Source organism: Bubalus bubalis, chromosome 3, assembly GCF_019923935.1.
Source record: "Bubalus bubalis isolate 160015118507 breed Murrah chromosome 3, NDDB_SH_1, whole genome shotgun sequence".
Classification (NCBI taxonomy): domain Eukaryota; kingdom Metazoa; phylum Chordata; class Mammalia; order Artiodactyla; family Bovidae; genus Bubalus; species Bubalus bubalis.
Genome location: NC_059159.1, coordinates 44,459,526 through 44,478,733, shown reverse-complemented (window position 1 = coordinate 44,478,733; position 19,208 = coordinate 44,459,526). Strand labels below are relative to the sequence as shown.

At 36.5% G+C, this 19,208-nt stretch overlaps 2 protein-coding genes across 15 annotated transcripts in view; one reads left to right on the top strand and one right to left on the bottom strand.

Moving 5' to 3' along the window:
• NF1 (neurofibromin 1) overlaps positions 1–19,208 on the bottom strand; it is a 265,468-nt gene that overhangs the window by 75,667 nt on the left and 170,593 nt on the right. The gene's annotated exons all lie outside the window — the stretch shown is intronic.
• On the top strand, positions 5,985–9,846 carry OMG (oligodendrocyte myelin glycoprotein). The gene is made up of 2 exons (XM_006053534.3): positions 5,985–7,321; positions 8,147–9,846. The coding sequence occupies exons 1-2, from the start codon at positions 7,319–7,321 to the stop codon at positions 9,473–9,475; spliced, it is 1,332 nt and encodes a 443-aa protein (XP_006053596.1). The 5' UTR covers positions 5,985–7,318; the 3' UTR covers positions 9,476–9,846.

Genomic DNA, 19,208 nt, shown 5'->3' with positions numbered 1-19,208 from the left:
CCAGGCCTCTGGCAGTGAAAGCATGGAGTCCTAACCACTGAACCACCAGGGAATTCCCAGTTGATTTTGTATATGCCTCAAGCACCCAAGCAAACTGAAATCTTATTAAAAGACAAACAAACAAAACAAAACCTCTATGGCTTCATTCCAAAAAACTCTTGAACCACCTTTCTCACACAGAATTTCATCTTTTATTCACTACTTGACAAGTGATAATGAGTTATCAGAGTAGGGGGTTGGCCCAATCTTTGTTAAAGTCAAGGTATAGCTTCGCTGGCTTACTCATGTGGAGATGCCAGCCCATGCCTGCAAAAGTGCTTCTCTGCCAAAAAGTGCGAATTCTTCCTCCTTATCCCAAGCTGAACTCCTGAGGGAAACACTCACTTAGAATGAAAGATGGTGGCTTTAGTGGTAACTTACCCTTTGTGAACTGCTCATAGTTCTGGAATTTTCCAGAATAATGCATTTACTAGTAGCCCTGGTGTTCAAGAAACTAACAAAGCTTAATCTTAATAAAAACTAGCAGACTTTCGGACACTGAATGTTTCTTTACTAGTAAAACCTTTTTATTTGCAGAAACATTATATTGAGCTTATTTTTCTTGAATAAGTATGATATTAATTGTCAATATTATGTTGGTTTTCCTCTGTCTTCCACACTAAAAAGTTTCTTTCATGTGTTTTTCAAACTTACCATTTTTAAGGTTAACTTATTCAGCAACAATTAGGAGTTTAAGAATTTCCAATTATTCTTTTGAACTTTAAGTATTCTAGTTCGGGTAAGTAAGGTATAAAGTTTTTATAGTTGGTAAAGAGTTTGACATGCCTTAAACCATCATAACCTTTCTTGTTTTATATGTAGGATTGTTACCTAATGAGCTCTTTCCACAATTCTGCTCTTCCTTTTGTTAATCACTTTCTTCCTGACCTCTTAAAGGAAGTGTATTGGGAAATACAGGGAAATACCAATCCTCATAGATAAATCAGGAGCTGATGACCTGGTCATAGGCTTGTCTGATTTCTTTAAACACCAAAGAGGAAGCTTTCCTTGTTCTGTTCTTTGTATAACAGAAGAACAGACTACTGTCAGCAGCTGCTTTTTGTTTTTTAAGAAATTCTCTGCCAGGGGGAAAGTAATCCCCATTTACTGCATGCAATTTTTCCCTACTGAGGTCAGTGGAAGCTGAGCAGCCAAACAGTGGCAATCCTTGCCTAATCAGCAGAAAGAAATGCAAGCTAATAAAAGAAACACAGGAGAAAAGAAAATGCTGGAACAAAGAAAAACATACAGAAAAGATTAAAGAAGCAGGATCCAGAAGAGAAAGTTTATTTCATGACTATGGCAAAAGGATAAGCCACAGGGGAATAAAAAGTGGAACTACATACTACACACATCAGCAGTGCTCTTATCAGATCAGTATTAATGAGATTCAGGACAACTCTCAAGACCATGTAGTTCAACTCCTTAATTTGTTAAATGCTGAGAAAATGGGGTCAGAAAGAGTGGTACTGAAACCGGAGTTTGTTTCCTAACCCCTGGTTCAGAATTCTTTTCACTAACATAGGACCAAAAAGCATCTACTTCATGCACTGCAACACAACATGCACTGTATCACATGTGTGTTCCATTTGGTGTTGGTCGTGGGCAACACAATGAATTAGATGAGAATGACTTTAATTGCTGTTATCAACTAGTTCTGAACAAAAAGTAGAAGTAGCAAAATCACCTCTAAGTAAAACACTGTAATACTAGTACATGAATAAACAGGTCAGTGGAATAGAATGGAAAGTCCAGAAACAGACTTAAATCTCAAATCATTATTGGGACAACTGGATAGATGTTTGGAAAATGATGAAATTGGATCTATACTTCATATTACATTAGAACAAACACCAAATAGATCTGAAATCTAAATATAAAACATGAAATTATACAAATAATAGAAGTAATATGAGTGAATTCCTTTATAATCTGAAAGTAGGACAAATCTTTCTACTTGAGACTTGAAATCCAAAAGTACTACTTAAAAAAAAAAAAGAAATCTATTACATAAAACTTTTAGATGTAAAAATAAAACAAACACCATAAAAAAAACCCTTTGTCAAAAGACAAAGGGAAAACTGGGGGAAAATGCGCAACTTAAATTAAGACAAAGGGCTAATAACCCTAAATTTTAAAAAACCTAAACACAGATGTGGCGGGGGAGGGATACCCACAACACACTAGAAAAAATATGCAAAACATATAAAAGACAGTTATAGAAGAAAAATTTAAAATGATCCTTGAAAACGAAGACAAAGATATGCAACTTTTCTCATAGTAGGAAAAAAAAAATACAGAAGTTCAGCAACAGAGTCTCTAGGTCTCCAGAACCAGACACCCTGACACACTGCTGTTAAGACTGCAAAATGGTACCATCTACAGAGAGAAATCTGGTAATACCCAGGAAATTTTCAAATGCGCTTCTCCTTTCACTCAGCAATCCAACTTACAGAAATTTTTTTCTAAGACTTGTTGGACAAAATATAAAATTACTTAAGATGCAAGGGTATTCACTGTGGCATTATTTGTAATAGCAAAAGTCTAGAAACAATCCAGATACCCATGTGGGCACTGGTTAAATAAACCATGGTACACTCCCAAATGCAGCACTATGAATCATGTAATGAATGTGAAAGACCTCTATACGCAGACATGGGGTGATCTTAGAGATATATTATTAAGAAAAAAAGAACAAGATATGTAGTAACCACTTATATAAGGAAGGGGTAAGAACATATGATACATACATACATATTTTTGTTGGGTTTTCAAAAAGAAATACTGTTAAGATACAATCAAAAGCTATCAATAATAAAAACAGTCACTGATAGGAAGAGGAAAGGAATAGGGTGGAGGGGAAAGAGAAGCAAAATTTTCCTGAAAGTACCTTGTTTTTGACTTACACAGTCCCTAAAAACTGCTAAGCAACTGAAACAGATGAACTTTATGTAAAGTTGGTGATATAAAAATATAGAGAAAACAATTATTTCTTTTAAGTTGCATTAGGACACAGAATTGACTATACATCCTTAGTGAAATACATTCTAAAACAAAGAAGGCTGCAACAAATCTTAAACTTTATTCAGTAGTCTATAACCTAATTGTCTGTAGCAATACTTGATATTATTTTGAAACTACTGTAGGATGATATAAATAAGCAGCTATGTAATGCTGTTAGAAACCATTTATAGGAAATATGAGGATAGAGGAACAAATTAAATCTTCACAAGGAAGCAAACAGATAAATCCAGATGAGGGACATCCTAGGGAACAAGTGACTGAGTTTTAGCAACAAGCCAGTGCCATGGGGGGAAAAGGGTGGTGAGGTAAGAGAAAGGTGACTTTCTTTTTTTTGAATTTTGACTTGATAATTTCTATCTTGTCAGTCCTTCCATACTTTTATAATACTTTATTCAGTACTCTTAGCTGTTTTCAGCAGTAAATTCAGTCTGTATTACTAAAAATAGAGAATATAATACTTTCACTCTCAAATAAGCACAATAAATGTTATCAACTTAAGTAACAAAGAGAAACGGATTGGGTTGCCAAACTGTTGATTAATATGGGCGAGCTGTTCCTTGGCAGGTAATTTGTTATACTTTACACAATATTGGGGTAATATATCCTAGAATAGCATGTTTCACAAAAGAATATGTAAATTAATTTACTGCTTAGTCTAGAATATAACAGTTGCATAAACAACTGTAGTTCTTGACTTAACAGACTTTTATAAAATGTAATGTGTCTGAATAACATCTAAAATAATTTGTAACAAACACTTCAGCCTACAAAAAATTATTTTTTGGAGTAATACACTATTATTTTATTTCATGAGAATTTCTAAAATCATAAGGACAGATGGTTTCAATTCAAGAGCATTAAAATGTACTTCCTGGACTTCCCTGGTGGTTCAGTGGTTAAGAATCCGCCTTGCAATGCAAGGGACACCAGTTTGATCCCTGGTCTGGGAAGATGCCGCATGCAGCGGACCAACTAAGTTCGTGTGGCATAACTACTAAGCCCGCGCTCTGGAGCCTGTGAGCTGCGCCTACTGAAGCCCATATGCCCTAGAGTCTGTGCCCCAACAAGAGAAGCCACTACAATGAGAAGCTTGAACCACAAATAAAGAGGAGCCCCACTTTTCACAACTAGAGAAAGCATGCACATAGCAATGAAGTCCTAGCACAGCCAAAATATATACATGTTTTTAAATAAATAAAAAAATAAATAAAATGTACTTCCCTTTTTCTCCCATCTAAGTACTAACCAGGCCTGATCCCACTTAGCTTCTGGATTCGACACATTCAGGATGGTATGGCTATAAATAGTACTTCCACCCTCTCTTTCTTTTTGAGAATTTTCCAATAATCTTTGAATAATAGAAACAACCTCACATGTCCCCAAACCTAAAATAAGAAACATTGCTACTACTATTATACTGGAATTTTCTATCATATGCGGCAAAATCTGATCTCAATACAGCCTAAACACAAATTCATATGATCCTCTAGCTACTGAAACAACATGTTCTTTCTTTCAAAAAAAAAAGTACTAATAAGTATAATGGAACTGGATAACTCTACTTCCACATGGATATAATGAGACTTCCTAAAATTAAAAGGAGAGATTTTAGAAGTGTTTGGTAAACTGACCCCCAGGTCTTCTGTGGTGGCTCAGTGGTAAAGAATCTGCCTGCCAATGCAGGAGATGCGGGTTTGATCCCTGGATTGGGAAGATCCCCGGAGAAGGAAATGGCAACCCACTCCACTATTCTTGCCTGGGAAACACCATGGTCAGAAGAGCCTGGTGGGCTACAGTCCATGGGGTTGCAGAGCCGGACACAACTTAGCAACTAAACAACAACAAACTGACCCCCAGCCGCTCCCTGTGAAGTTGAACTTACACACACAGAGGCTAAAACAGAAGAAACCGAAATGTTGAACTCTCAACCCTTATTTCCACAATATTGCTGGACACAGTATTTTTAAAACATTATTATTAAGCACTAAGATTGATGAGTGGCTTCTTAAATTCACAGAAAGAATCTTAAAGAGTTCAAGGCTGAACCCTCAAAGTAAAGTGGTAATAAAGTACCTAATCAATAATAAATTTCGAACACTACAGACATTTAAAATGTAGGTACTTTTCTAGGAACATTAATCTCATACAAAACATGACTCCTAGAGTATAGTTTCTTCTCTAAGAAAATAAGCTTCAATTTTTACAATAAATTCTATTAGGGTAAAATTTGGGGTAAAAGAATGGCAAATGTAATTTAGAGAAAAATGAAGGATTTAGTAAATACACATACAGAGATTTTCTTCATATGTAATATGCTAATGAGTGAGTGAGTGAGTGAGTGAAAGTCACTTGGTCTGTCCAACTCTTTACAACCTCATGGAATTCTCCAGGCCAGAATACTGGAGTGGGTAGCCTTTCCCTTCTCCTTGGGATCTTCCCAACCCAGGGATCAAACCAGGATCTCCTGCATTACAGGCAGATTCTTTACCAGCTGAGCCACAAAGGAAGCCCAAGAATACTGGAGTGGGTAGCCTTTCCCTTCTCCAGGGCATCTTCCCAACCCAGGGACTGAACCCAAGTCTCTCACATTGCAGGCGGATTCTTTATCAGCTGAGCCACAAGGGAAATCCAATAACGGCTGGTTTGTTTTTTTTTTTTATTACTTTTAAATTTTATTTAATTTTTGGCTGTGCTGGGTCTTCACTGCTTTAAGGGTTTTTCTTCAGTTGTGGTTAGCAGAGGCTACTTTCTAGGTGAGGTGCTTGGGCTTTTCAATGCAGTGGCTTCTCTTGTTGTGGAACACAGGATCTAGAGCGTGCGGGTTTCAGTAGTTGTGGCTCCCAGGCTCTAGATCACAGGCTCAGTAGTTGTGGCATGTGGGCTCAGCTGCTCCAGGGGTTGGGGGATCCTTCCCAACTAGGGATCAAACCTGTGGAACCCATGGTTCCTACACTGGCAGGTGGATTCTTCACTACTGAGCCACCATGGAAGCCCCATACCTTCTGGTTTTTAAATGGTAACAATTTGGCAAAAAAACTGTCATTACCTTGTTTTCTTTTCTAAGGTAAGTTGGCTCTTCTAGAAATTAGATTCAACTTTTAATAGATTATTCATACAACTGGTCCACTAAAGAGTAGAGCTGAAGTGATCATAAATCTCATTTTATACAGCCCCTAATGAAAAACTTCCCTTTTACATTATTTCGTGTAATTTAAGAACTACAAACTGTTTTCTCAGTAAGATAAAATGTAAAACATTCTGAAGAAATCATCTAAAATTTATGCTATTATTTTCAAGCCATAAAATCAAATAAATAGTCATTCATATATTACCAAAGATGTCTCTGGAGAAAATAATATTCATATTCACTCATCAAAGTAACTTCATGAAGAAAAAAAATCCTTAATCCAAAAGGCATAAAATAAAACACATTTACGTTACCACATGAACTGATAATTTAGAAAAATGATACGTTCATTTAAAAACACAGCCTCCCTCATTTGTATAGCTTGGGTAAAATAATCCTTTGTATCAAAAAAATAAAGATAAAATAATCATATTTAAGTACTTTTGTACTTCCCCAAAAGATGAACAGTTAAGTGGCTGATAAATTTGAAAAGGTGACTGTACATAATAATCACCACACTGGGGGAGCACATAAAAAATTAGACGTTATTTTTAAAAGTGACATGACAATTGTACCATTTTAGGAAAAAAAAAATTGAGAAGGCAGAGTTCAAAAACAGTTAAACTAATATCTTAGAAAACCCTCCACAAGGAAGGTCAAGTTCATTTTCAGCATTTTTCAATGCATAAAAAGCATGAAAAGTAGAAGCATTAAAAAGAACCACGAATTCTCCACGAGGTAAATGTTAAAATGTAGAGCCAAAGCTCAGACAAATACACAGAAATGAGTAGGGCCAGGTCTAAAGTCCACGAGGTTTTCCTTCCTACGGCAAATCTGAGCTATATGGGTCCACTCAATGCTGTAAATTAAAAAAAATATTTTTTCGGGGTTCATTCTGTCGCGTGTGCACCTCCTGCAATACATCTGAGGCAGCACCAATGACGGCTCTGCAGTCCTCCTATGTGGTACTGATCAGGTGGTTGCAGAGCTTCAGCTCACAGCAACACAATGCAGCTGAGCAGGCAAGCACAGCCCACAGCCAGAAGCGGTTCCTACTTTCCAGAACAAGGCGACCTTTAAGCTTAAGTTTCCCGGAGAAAATGAGATGCTGATGTTGAAGACGACACTATGGTAAGCTGTTATTTAAATCAGTAAAAAAATCGACTTCAGAATTTTTTTCTTTTTTTAAGAGAAAGTCAACGTTAGGATTGAATATATATTCAATAGCAAGTGCATGCACCAGAAATTTGCTGCAGTGTCAGTTGAGGGATTTCTTTCTAATATTCATTCACTTTGTAAATATACACATTGTTTTCCTTTAGACTCGGCACTGAAATATACAGAAATCACTTTATAAAATGTGAGATTTTAAGGTATGGGGTTAGTCAGATTTTTCAAGTGCCTTAAAATGTTTTGCAAGGATATATTTATCCTGAGAAGACGAAGGTGAATTTCAAAGTACTGTCTTAATATCTAAATAAAATCCATCTTACATATACACACTGACTATTTCTTTACTGCAGAGATCTTAAGGAAAAAACAAAACAAAACAAAACACCAAAACAGACATGACAGCCATTTTTTCCCATTTGAATAAGAAATAATAACATAAAAAAATAGTAATAGCTTAAGATTCTTTGGGATTTTTATTTGCCAAGAATACAATTTTATCAAGTCTCAAGGAAGATAAATAAGACAGATTATGGTAAAAAGAAAGGAGAAAATACAGAAGAGAGTAGGGGGAGAGAGTCTGTCTCTACCACATAGCCCCAGTTGAAGGATTAAGCATTTGGACTATAAATGAAGGGGAGCTTTGTTAGTTTAATCACTGGAACAATTATAAAAGAACTCAACAACAACGAGGTTTATTGAAAATTTTGCCTAATGCTAAGTGACCCATGCAGATGCCTAATTGTATTTGCATATTAAAAGAAGGGTGTATCTGTTTGTTTCCAGGCTTTGATGGAATATCAGATATTGAAAATGTCTCCCAGCCTGTTCATCCTTCTGTTTCTCACACCTGGTATTTTATGCATTTGTCCTCTCCAATGTATATGCACCGAGAGGCACAGGCATGTGGACTGTTCAGGCAGAAACTTGACTACATTACCATCTGGACTGCAAGAGAATATTATCCATTTAAATTTGTCTTATAACCACTTTACTGATCTGCATAACCAGTTAACCCAGTACACCAATCTGAGGACCCTGGACATTTCAAATAACAGGCTTGAAAGCTTGCCTGCTCAGTTACCTCGGTCCCTCTGGAATATGTCTGCTGCTAACAACAACATTAAACTGCTTGAAAAATCTGATACTGCTTATCAGTGGAATCTTAAATACCTGGATGTTTCTAAGAATATGCTGGAAAAGGTTGTCCTCATTAAAAATACACTAAGAAGTCTCGAGGTTCTCAACCTCAGTAGTAACAAACTCTGGACAGTTCCAACCAACATGCCCTCCAAACTACATACCGTGGACCTGTCTAACAATTCCTTGACACAAATCCTTCCAGGAACATTAATAAACCTGACAAATCTCACACATCTTTACCTGCACAACAATAAGTTCACTTTCATTCCAGGTCAAGCTTTTGACCAACTCTTTCAGTTGCAAGAGATAACCCTTTACAATAACAGGTGGTCATGTGACCACTACCAAAACATTACTTATTTACTTAAGTGGATGATGGAAACAAAAGCCCATGTAATAGGGACTCCCTGTTCTAGCCAAATATCATCTTTGAAGGAACATAACATATACCCCACACCTTCTGGATTTACCTCAAGCTTGTTCACTCTAAGTGGGATGCAGACAGTGGACACCATTAACTCTCTGAGTACGGTAACTCAGTCCAAAGTGACCAAAATACCCAAACAATATCGAACAAAGGAAACAACGTTTGGTGCCACTCTAAGCAAAGATACCACCCTGACTAGCACTGACAAGGCTTTTATGCCCTATCCAGAAGATACATCCACAGAAACCATCAATTCTCGTGAAGCAGCTGCTGCAACTCTAACTATTCATCTCCAAGATGGAATGGTTACAAACACAAGCCTCACTAGCTCAACAAAATCATCCCCAACACCCATGACCCTAAGTATTACTAGTGGCATGCCAAATGATTTCTCTGAAATGCCTCAACAAAGCACAACCCTTAACTTACGGAGGGAAGAGACAACCACAGACGGAAAGACACGCTTACCTTCTGTGGCAAGTGCTTGGAAAGTAAATGCTTCGTTTCTCTTAATGCTCAATGCTGTGGTCATGCTGGCTGTCTGAGGGTCTGCACTTTTCTGAAATTTAATGAACGAACTCCTCCCTGATGTACAGCTGGGAAAATATTCCCCTATCTAACCTGTGACTCAAGCTTATATTAAGTATTTAAGAAAGCCAGTCTTACCGTTTCTGACTCTGATGTAAATGAAGTAACTTGTCTTAAATAAAAGAAGTGCACAATGTCTTGGTACTTGCTGCTATTTTACTGTCTTAATGAAGTAAAACTAATGAGTTTCCTTTTTTAAAAAAATGAAGTGTTTTCTTTTTAAGGCTTCAATTTACTGCACAAAATATAAAGCATCTAAACTTTAATATGTATTTTATGTATGTTTACACTGTCAAACATCTGGGAAAAAAATAAAAGGTCTATGCTCGTATCTGTGTCACTCGGCTTTCTAGTCATACCAACTTAATCTACTTACTAGAAATGACATGACAAACTTTTTTGCTCTAAGATACTTTGGTAAAGTCTTTATGGCAAATATAATACTGGAGGTATCCAAGCGTTCTGCCACTAAAGTAAAACTGTGGTTGCCTCCCCATGAATGGTAACGTCACATCATTATTTTACACACAAGCCATAACTGTTTTAAATCTAAATGATGTCCTGCTTCTGAGGAACTCTTGGCTACTTTACAGATTATATAATGGACAAAAGCTCTTCAAAAAGCTAGAGGACACTAGGCTTTGCATTTTAATAAGGAAAGTTTGATGGCTTTGTTTTTTTGCACTGTATAAAAGTATTAAAAATGCAATAAAAATTTAAACTTAAAGACATATAAAGTATAATTTTTAACTGTATAAAGAAAGAGCAGGAAAGAGAAATTTATCTTTTGTACATCAGAAGTTAGAATCTGACTTAGCTAAGTCAAAATAAAGATTAGTTTCAGGATAAAATCATGGGGGTCTAACGAACACCAGCAGTACTAACGGAGGGAGAAGAAAAGAAAAGGAGAAAAGCCAAAGAAGGCTGGAATTCATTTGGTGCTACAACCAGGTGATGAGTCCAATAAAACAGACAGCAGGACTAGAGCGGGCGTGAGACACATCCGGGTACTCCAAGTCAAACTGCACTGGGGCTTCAACTAGAAGAAAACTGAGAACTATCTACTAATACAAAGGAAGCCATTGTTTGAATTAAGAGACAAACATAAGTAATAGCCAAGAGTCAGAAAAAGAAGCCCTGAAAACAAGGCTAGATTAAAATGCAAGACAGCATAATTGAAATTGGTGAGCCACAAATGAGGAATTTAATTTGTGCCATAAGGAGGAATCTATTTCAGGCATTCTTAGAGTTGGGAAAAGAATACAGAAAGAAATTTAAAAATTAAGATAGTTTTCTTTCCACGTTTGGGAACATTTCTATTCAGAGACACAGAAAAGTAACAATCTTATGCGCTCTTCATTTTTTCTTTCTTTTAAGGGGCAGGCTTATGGAAAAATTACTTTTAAGCTTCAGTAAAGCAATTCCTCTCCTATACTGACTTATTATTTCAGAGACTCTGAGACATTTTTCTGCCCTGGCAAACCTACTTGGTTCACTATTGTCAGGAGGGAATTTCACCATGAAGAAAAGGAGTTATTTGAGATAGTCCCCTAAATGATTTTAAAATGGGTAAGCTGTCTCCACTCCTTCCCAATACTGATCTAGTATCTTCACCATCAATGGTAGAGGCTAATTGCTTAGGTATTTCCTACTCTACCACACACTTGCATCTTGTTTTAAAAATACACACACTCTGAACTCCACAGAAAGTAGGTTTCTTAGAGTTAATTGTCTTTCACTCTGAGGGTGCCAAAAAGTCAATGTTGTCTTAGAAATCCTATGAGGAAAAATGACCAAAAAGTGTAATTTATATATTATAGCATTAGTAGCACCTATAAATTATGCCAATCTTATTGACATATCTGCAAAATGCAGGGAAAAAATACAGTAAATTTACCAGCACAACACATGTCAACCACACAGACTCTAAGTCCTCAGAAAGAAGTACAGTAATTAGTAATTATATACTTTCATGGAAATTGTATTCTTATCATTAATAATGGAGGAGAGATCATTACTTGCCAATACAACAAGAACTACCATATTATTGGGCTCCATAAACATTCAAAATGCAGTAGTCCTCAGCATCTATCTCTCAAACTCGTAAGGTCCATCCATCCATACTGAAGGTTTGATTTTATTTTACAAGTAACTTTTGTTTCTCACCAGTCAAGAGAACTCATATAAGAGAACAAACACAAAAGCAAATGTAATAAGGGAGAAAGTCATGGTGAAGAATATGTGCTTTGATGTCAAATCTTCTAGCCCTAAATCCTGTCTCTGACACTTCTCAGCTATATAACCCTGGACCAGTTACCAATGTCCTAAGTCACAGTTTCATAACCCATAAAATGGGCTAGCAGAACTTATTCATAGAGGGTATTTATTCCTAAGGAATAAATGGCATAATTCATATATAGTCTTAGTACAGTGTCTTGGCTCCCCACATTCTATATGCAGTAATGCTGCTGTTACATGTCTATGTCCAAGCTCAGTTTGTTGAGAAATTCCCATGTATGTCAACACCCAAGCTGTAAGAGCAAGAGAACGAAATGGTATATTTGCTTCAGTCCTGCTCCTCCACCCTCCAGGGTTCAAGTTCAGATGTTAATGAGATGGGACCCAGAAGAGAGAAAAACATTCACTTATGAGAGCAGAATGATAAAATGTCTCCCGTTGCTAACTTAAAATATCTCAAATATGTGTTCTTCAATGACCATTATCATCAACCATCTTTTAAATATTATTTGGGAAATTCCAGAACAAAAACAACAGATAAAATTATCGAAAAAATCAAAATGGTTATTATTAACAGGTGAAATAATTATTATCTATCTAAAGGATCCTTCAGGAATGCCTTCAGAAGAACAACTTTAATAACAAATATACAAACATTAATGGTTTTCTCATATGCTGGCAACAAATAATTAGAAAATTATAGGAAAAGGATACTATATTCATGACAGCAACTAACAAACCAAAATATATAATGCCAAGAAAAACATTCACATGAAATGTGCAGGACCAAATGGAGAAAAGTTAAAAAAAAATTAATGAGATGTATAAACCAAGACTTGATGGAGATGATAAACAAAGGTCTCCCATTCATTTATTCTTTCACTGAAGTATTTTTTTAGCACCTGGAATGTACCAGGAACAAAGGTTAACCAAAGGAGACACACCTTGATTGATGTTGTAAAGACGAATTAATTCCAGATAATTTATGGATTAAGCCAACTCTGATAAACATTCCAATGAGACTCTTTTTAGAATAAAATACTCAAGTCCATCTGGAAAAATAAGTGGGAAAGAACAGAAAAAGGAAAAAATAGAAAAATCTTAGCCTTTCTATGTCAGCTGTAAAAATTAAGGCAGAGTGGTAGTGGCATAAAAATAAAAAAGAAGGTAACTATAATATAGAAATGACAGCACAATTAGAGCACACAACAATTAAGAATTCTTTGTGCCTCCATTTCCTCAAAGGGTTGTTGTGAGGGAAAAAATGAGTTAACACACGTAAAGTGCTTAGCACAGTGCCTACCACATAGTACATTCTCAAACAGTGGAAAAAGTCAAAAATCAAAGGGGAAAGTAAAGATTCAAAAAGCAATGCTGGGAAAATTTGAAAAGAATCCAATTCAATACTCACTTCATGTGATACACCTACATAGTGAACTAAAAAAGATAACATAAAAAAGGAAGTCTTAAAACCAACAGAAGAATAAAAAAGAATATGAATCTCTCAGTGGAAGGCTTTTATTTTAAATTAGAAAAAAAAAAAAAAACCCACAAAGAAATCATCAATAGTTTATACAAAACCCCAAATTTCTTATGTTGGAACTAATAAGCCTGATGAAAAATACTCAGAGAAAAACATAAAGGAGATTGCTAATCAAATGCTCATAAAATTGATAAGAAAAATACTTAGATTTCCCAATGGATAAGTGGGTGAAGGACACAAACAGAAATGTTTAAAAGACAGGAAGTGTGGGGATTGACAAATATATGGGGAATATGGCAATCACATAATAACTGACAAAAATAAAATGTGACGCCATGCTCATTACTAAATCAGCAAGCAATTTTTTTTAAGTAATAAAAATCAATGCTGGGGAAGACACAATTAAACAGCCACATTCACATATTGGTACAACTCTTTTGAAAAGTAACTGGCAACTGTGATGAGAAAATAGCTCTTCTGAGTTGCTGCCTAAGCATTTTGCAGTATGACAACACTACCCATGCCCCGGGGCTGGACATTTAGATAAGGACTCAAGTCAGGGTTCCCACCACAATTTCCCACTTTGCTTTTCCTGGAGCACCTTTTAAAATAACCATATAGAACTGAGCCTGCAAACAGTTAAGGGACTGTCACCCCGACCACCTTACAGCAGGTGCTCTCTCTTCTTCTCTTGACCTGGGGCAGAGGACTGCTCTGCCAACCCCCCAGCTCACTGTGCATGCTTGCTCCCACCCCTCTCTGCCCTACGTTTCTGGGATCTCTAAGTAATAAAATCCCGTGACTTCGTCTGAATGTACTGAAACTGAGCCTTCAATCAAAATAACCCCAGGAGTTTTCACTTTCCTCAGAAATTGAGGGCGCTACTTGCCAACCTTGAGTTCGTGGCTTGTGCCTCAATCAAAAAGTCATAATCTGCATATTTTTAACTTAATATATCAATTACAGGCATGGGGTGGGGCAACAAAACAGTGATCAAAAACCTAAAATATTTTAACCTTTAATCTAGTAAATTCTAGGTAAATATCAGCATTCTTTCAAACAGCAAGAAAAACCAGAATGCTAAGTATCTATCATTAGGAAAGTGGTTAAGTAAATGGTGACCCACTGGCCAGAATATTACATAACCAATACAAATATTTATGTAGTTTCTTTTGTAACTTTGAAATGTAGAAACTGCAAATACTACAAAGATAGAGTGAAAACTATATAAATGTGTTATAGAACTATGTATAAAAACAAAAAACATAAATATGCTGAAATGCTTATATGTATACCAAGTATTTTTATTGCCTGTTTTGTCTTTGAAAAATACAAGAGGTATAAGAAAAGAATTATTGAAATAGGTGTCCAAGGGTTCTAGGTTGACTAAGAAAATGAGACGATGCAAAATGAACTGTGACTAGGGAAGGGGAGGTGAAGAAACTGGAGGGTACCATGACATATAGATCAGAGCCTGAGAAGTACTATCAGATTTCTTGGAAGCATATACAGCTTACGTTAGTTCTACATGGTTAATTGTTGTGCCTCGGACTGTTCTCCAGCAAATCTAACCAGACAAGCTCTTTCTCTCCTAAAAATGAAACAATAACCAAAAAACACCAAAAATCTTCAACAATTGTCTGTGTCTCAGTCAGTCAGGCAGTTCAGTAGCTCAGTCGTGCCTGGCTCTCTGCAACCACAAGGACTGCAGCATGCCAGGCTTCCCTGTCCATCGCTAACTCCCAGAGCTTGCTCAAACTCATGTCCATTGATTTGGTGATGCCATCCAACCATCTCATCCTCTGTCGCCCCTTTTCTTCCTGCCTTCAATCTTTCCCAGCATAAGGGTCTTTTCCAGTGAGACAGTTCTGGCCAAAGGACTGGAGTTGCAGCTTCAGCATCAGTCCTTCCAATGAATATTCAGGACTGATTTCCTTTAGGATTAACTGGTTTGACCTCCTTGCAGTCCAAGGGACTCTCAAGAGTCTTCTCCAGCAACACAGTTCAAAAGCATCAATTCTTCAGCGCTCAGCTTTCTTTATAGTCCAACTCTCACATCCATACATGACTACTGGAAAAACCATAGCTTTGACTAGACGGACCTTTGTTGGCAATGTAATGTCTCTGTTTTTTAATATGCTGTCTAGGTTGGTCATAGCTTTTCTTTCAGGGAGCATCTTTTAATTTCATGGATGCAGTCACCATCTGCAGTGATTTTGGAGCCCAAGAAAATAAAGTCTGTCACTGTGTCCATTGTTTCCCCATCTATTTCCCAGGAAGTGATGGGACTGGATGTCATGATCTTAGTTTTCTGAATGTTGGGTTTTAAGCCAGCTTTTATTACTCTCCTCTTTCACTTTCATCAAGAGGATCTTTAGTTCTTCTTTACTTTCTGCCATAAGGGTGGTATCATTGTGTATCTGAGGTTATTGGTATTTCTCCCGGCAATCTTGATGCCAGCTTGTGCTTCATCCAGCCCAGCATTTCTCATGATGTACTCTGCATATAAGTTAAATAAGTAGGGTGACAATATACAACCTTGATGTACTCCTTTCCCTATTTGGAACCAGTCTGTTGGTCCATGTCCAGTGCTAACCATTGCTTCTTGACCTGCATACAGATTTCTCAGGAGTCAGGTCAGGTGGTCTGGTATTCCCATCTCTTAAAGAATTTTCCAGTTTGTTGTGATCCACACAGTCAAAGGCTTTGGCATAGTCAATAAAGCAGAAATAAATGTTTTTCTGGAACTCTCTTGCTTTTTCCATGATCCAACAGATGTTGGCAATTTGATCTCTGGTTCCTCTGCCTTTTCTAAATCCAGCTTGAACATCTGGAAGTTCATGGTTCATGTACTGTTGAAGTTGTATCTCAGAATAAAATCTAAATTCTTAATAGCTTACTAACATTTATGATCAAGCCCTTGGTTCCCTTTACAGTGCCATCTTAAAAATTTCCAACTCCATCGCACTGTATAGTTCAAACAGAACATCTTTCTATCCCTGTAATTCACCATACTCTCTCTTGCCATGAGGCTCTCAGAAATTCTGCATGTCCTCGCTGCCACACTCCTTTTCCTCTTCTTCCCCTGGCAAACCTTATTCATCCTCTTTATTTCAGTGTAGATATTACCTCCTGCTAGGAGCTTTTTTTTGGGGGGGATCTTGATCTGAATTTATTAAATAAAAGAATTAATATAGAACAAAGATATGACTGGTGGGCTAACAATAACCTACTTAAGACAGACCAAGTCAAACCTCCAAGTCTTTCTTATTCTAGAGCATAAGTTTCTTCCAACAGGTCAAAGTCACAGCTTCAAAGTCCAGACAAAACAGAGACTAAAGAAAATTTATAAATGAAGGATGATTTGGCTAGCCTGCTATTTGTCACATAAGAAATTAGTTCTAGGTAGTGGGGAGTTACCTCTGGAACAATTCCAGAGAAAGGTTAGTTTTGTTGCTGCTGCTACTAAGTAGTTTCAGTCGTGTCTGACTCTGTGCAACCCCATAGACGGCAGCCCACCAGGCTCCGCCGTCCCTGGGATTCTCCAGGCAAGAACACTGGAGTGGGTTGCCATTTCCTTCTCCAATGCGTGAAAGTGTTGTGAACAATTTAGTACAAGTAGATTACTCAAGGGAAATCAAGGAAATAGAAAAAAAAAAAAAGCCACCTCAAGGTGTTAATAATGTATTAAGCAGGTTACTTTCCTTCACACTTTCAAAACTGATACAAGTGAGGTTTTTAAGGAGGTTGTCTTTCAAGAAATGTCATTTTTGGTTCAACAGCCCCAACTCTGTTAAGCACGTTCAGGAACCAGTTGAGAGATATGCTCAATACATCCATTTATCTTTTCTTTTTTTTTTTTTATTTTATTTTTTAACTTTACAATATTGTATTGGTTTTGCCAAATATGGCCTGATATTGTGAATTTGTTGGAAGTTATTGATGAAATCAAAGTACAGAAATTAAACATACACATACAAATACTCATAAAAACAGCAAAACTGTACAGTTTTTTCCTGATTAAAACAATTCTAAGAGTATTTAAAGTACATTGTGATTTAGTAGAAAGAGCATGAGTTAAGACTGTCACCAATAGTCTTATCGTGGGTAAATGATTAAATGTGTCCTCTGGTAAAAATCTAAATAACATGTATTCCATATGGGCGTTTACCTGTGGCGGATTCGTTTTGATGTTTGGCAAAACTAACACAGTGTTTCAGGTTTAAAAATAAAATAAAAAAATAAAGAAAGAAAAGATTAAATCATGTACATTAAAGCATTTTGTAGGTGCTACATAAATATTTTAAATATTACTCCTGTGCCTTGTATAAGAGATTCTTGGTAATTAAAAAGGTTAGAGATGGAGATGACTGAACCCAGAGTGGAATATAATTGCTTATGTACCTATCCTCTTTAATTACACTTTAAATATTTTATAAGATTTGTTATTCATTCATTTATATATGGAAAATATAGTTTATCAGTAAAAAAAATTAGATATCTGAATTTCAAATGGGTATCTCAAAGCCAAACATCAAATAAATCTGATGAAATATACTCAATACCAGGAAATGCCGTTTTTCACTTTGTGTTATTCTGTTGCCCATAGTCACAGTTCAAACAGAACACTTCTGGAAGGCTGAGGGAATTCAGATGCCTGTCAAATGCTTGCCTCAACAGAAAATAAACTAAGATTTAATGGCTTTTCATTGACAAAGAAAAAAAAAACAGAACATCACTAAGGAAAAATAAAGATGCCATACACCACAATAACCACTGGGAAGGCCTTTGCTTGCCAATCAAAGCCTCAGTGACCACTACTGCACCTGGGACATTGTATAGTGTAAGAGTAACTGGCACACAGCCACAACTACCCACCAGTTCTATTACTTAACCACGAGACGCTCTGTTGTTATTTCCTCATGCCAATGACAGATAATTAAAGAAAGCTGATACATGTTCAAAAATAATTTCATCTATTTACAGGCTCTAGTATTCTTTTTCATGGTATGGCTTTTCTACAACTGGAAATCTTTCTTGCTTAACAAAGTATACTTTGATAATGTGTTATGAGTCTCTTGCCCTGATATTAAATTTTTTTAAAAGCTGTAGGACATTAAATATGAACTTAGAAACGCACTGTAAAAGCTAAAGCCTCTTTAAAACATAATAAAAGTAATCAAAGAATGAAGGAGTCACCTGAAACTAGTAAAACATCTTCCTATACTATGATGATATGATAAACTGATTTTAATTCTAAATTTCTTTATATTTTTCTTCAAAGTAGTCATGTTTGAGTCTTTAAGCTCTTATTCCAATGAGGCTGTCATTTGTGAAAACACCTTTGGGGGCCTTTCTTTCAAATATTACTACAAGCCAGTTTATATATAACACAAGAAAAAAATCATTTTAAGCAAAAATATTACTAAATGACATTTTACTTTACCAAAAACTTTCAAGAATGAAGATTTTTCTACCACATTTACACAGAACATACTACACTTCCAAAAATGTACTTCTCTTAAAATGTGTGCTCAAAAGCATCAGGATTTAAAGTAAGTACCTCACCTACAACAGTGACTCTTCTGAAGGGAACAATATTCACTTGGATACATTTATCCTTAGATGCTTGTTTTAGAATTTTTACATGTTGTTTCCGGAGAAGGCAATGGTACCCCACTCCAGTACTCCTGCCTGGAAAATCCCATGGACGGAGGAGCCTGGAAGGCTGCAGTCCATGGGGTCGCTGAGGGTTGGACACAACTGAGCAACTTCACTATCACTTTTCACTTTCATGCATTGGAGAAGGAAATGGCAACCCACTCCAGTTTTCTTGCCTGTAGAATCCCAGGGATGGGGGAGCCTGGTGAGCTGCCGTCTATGGGGTCATACAGAGTCGGACAAGACTGAAGTGACTTAGCAGCAGCACATGTTATTTCATAATATCAAACCTCATAAATATATCTCAG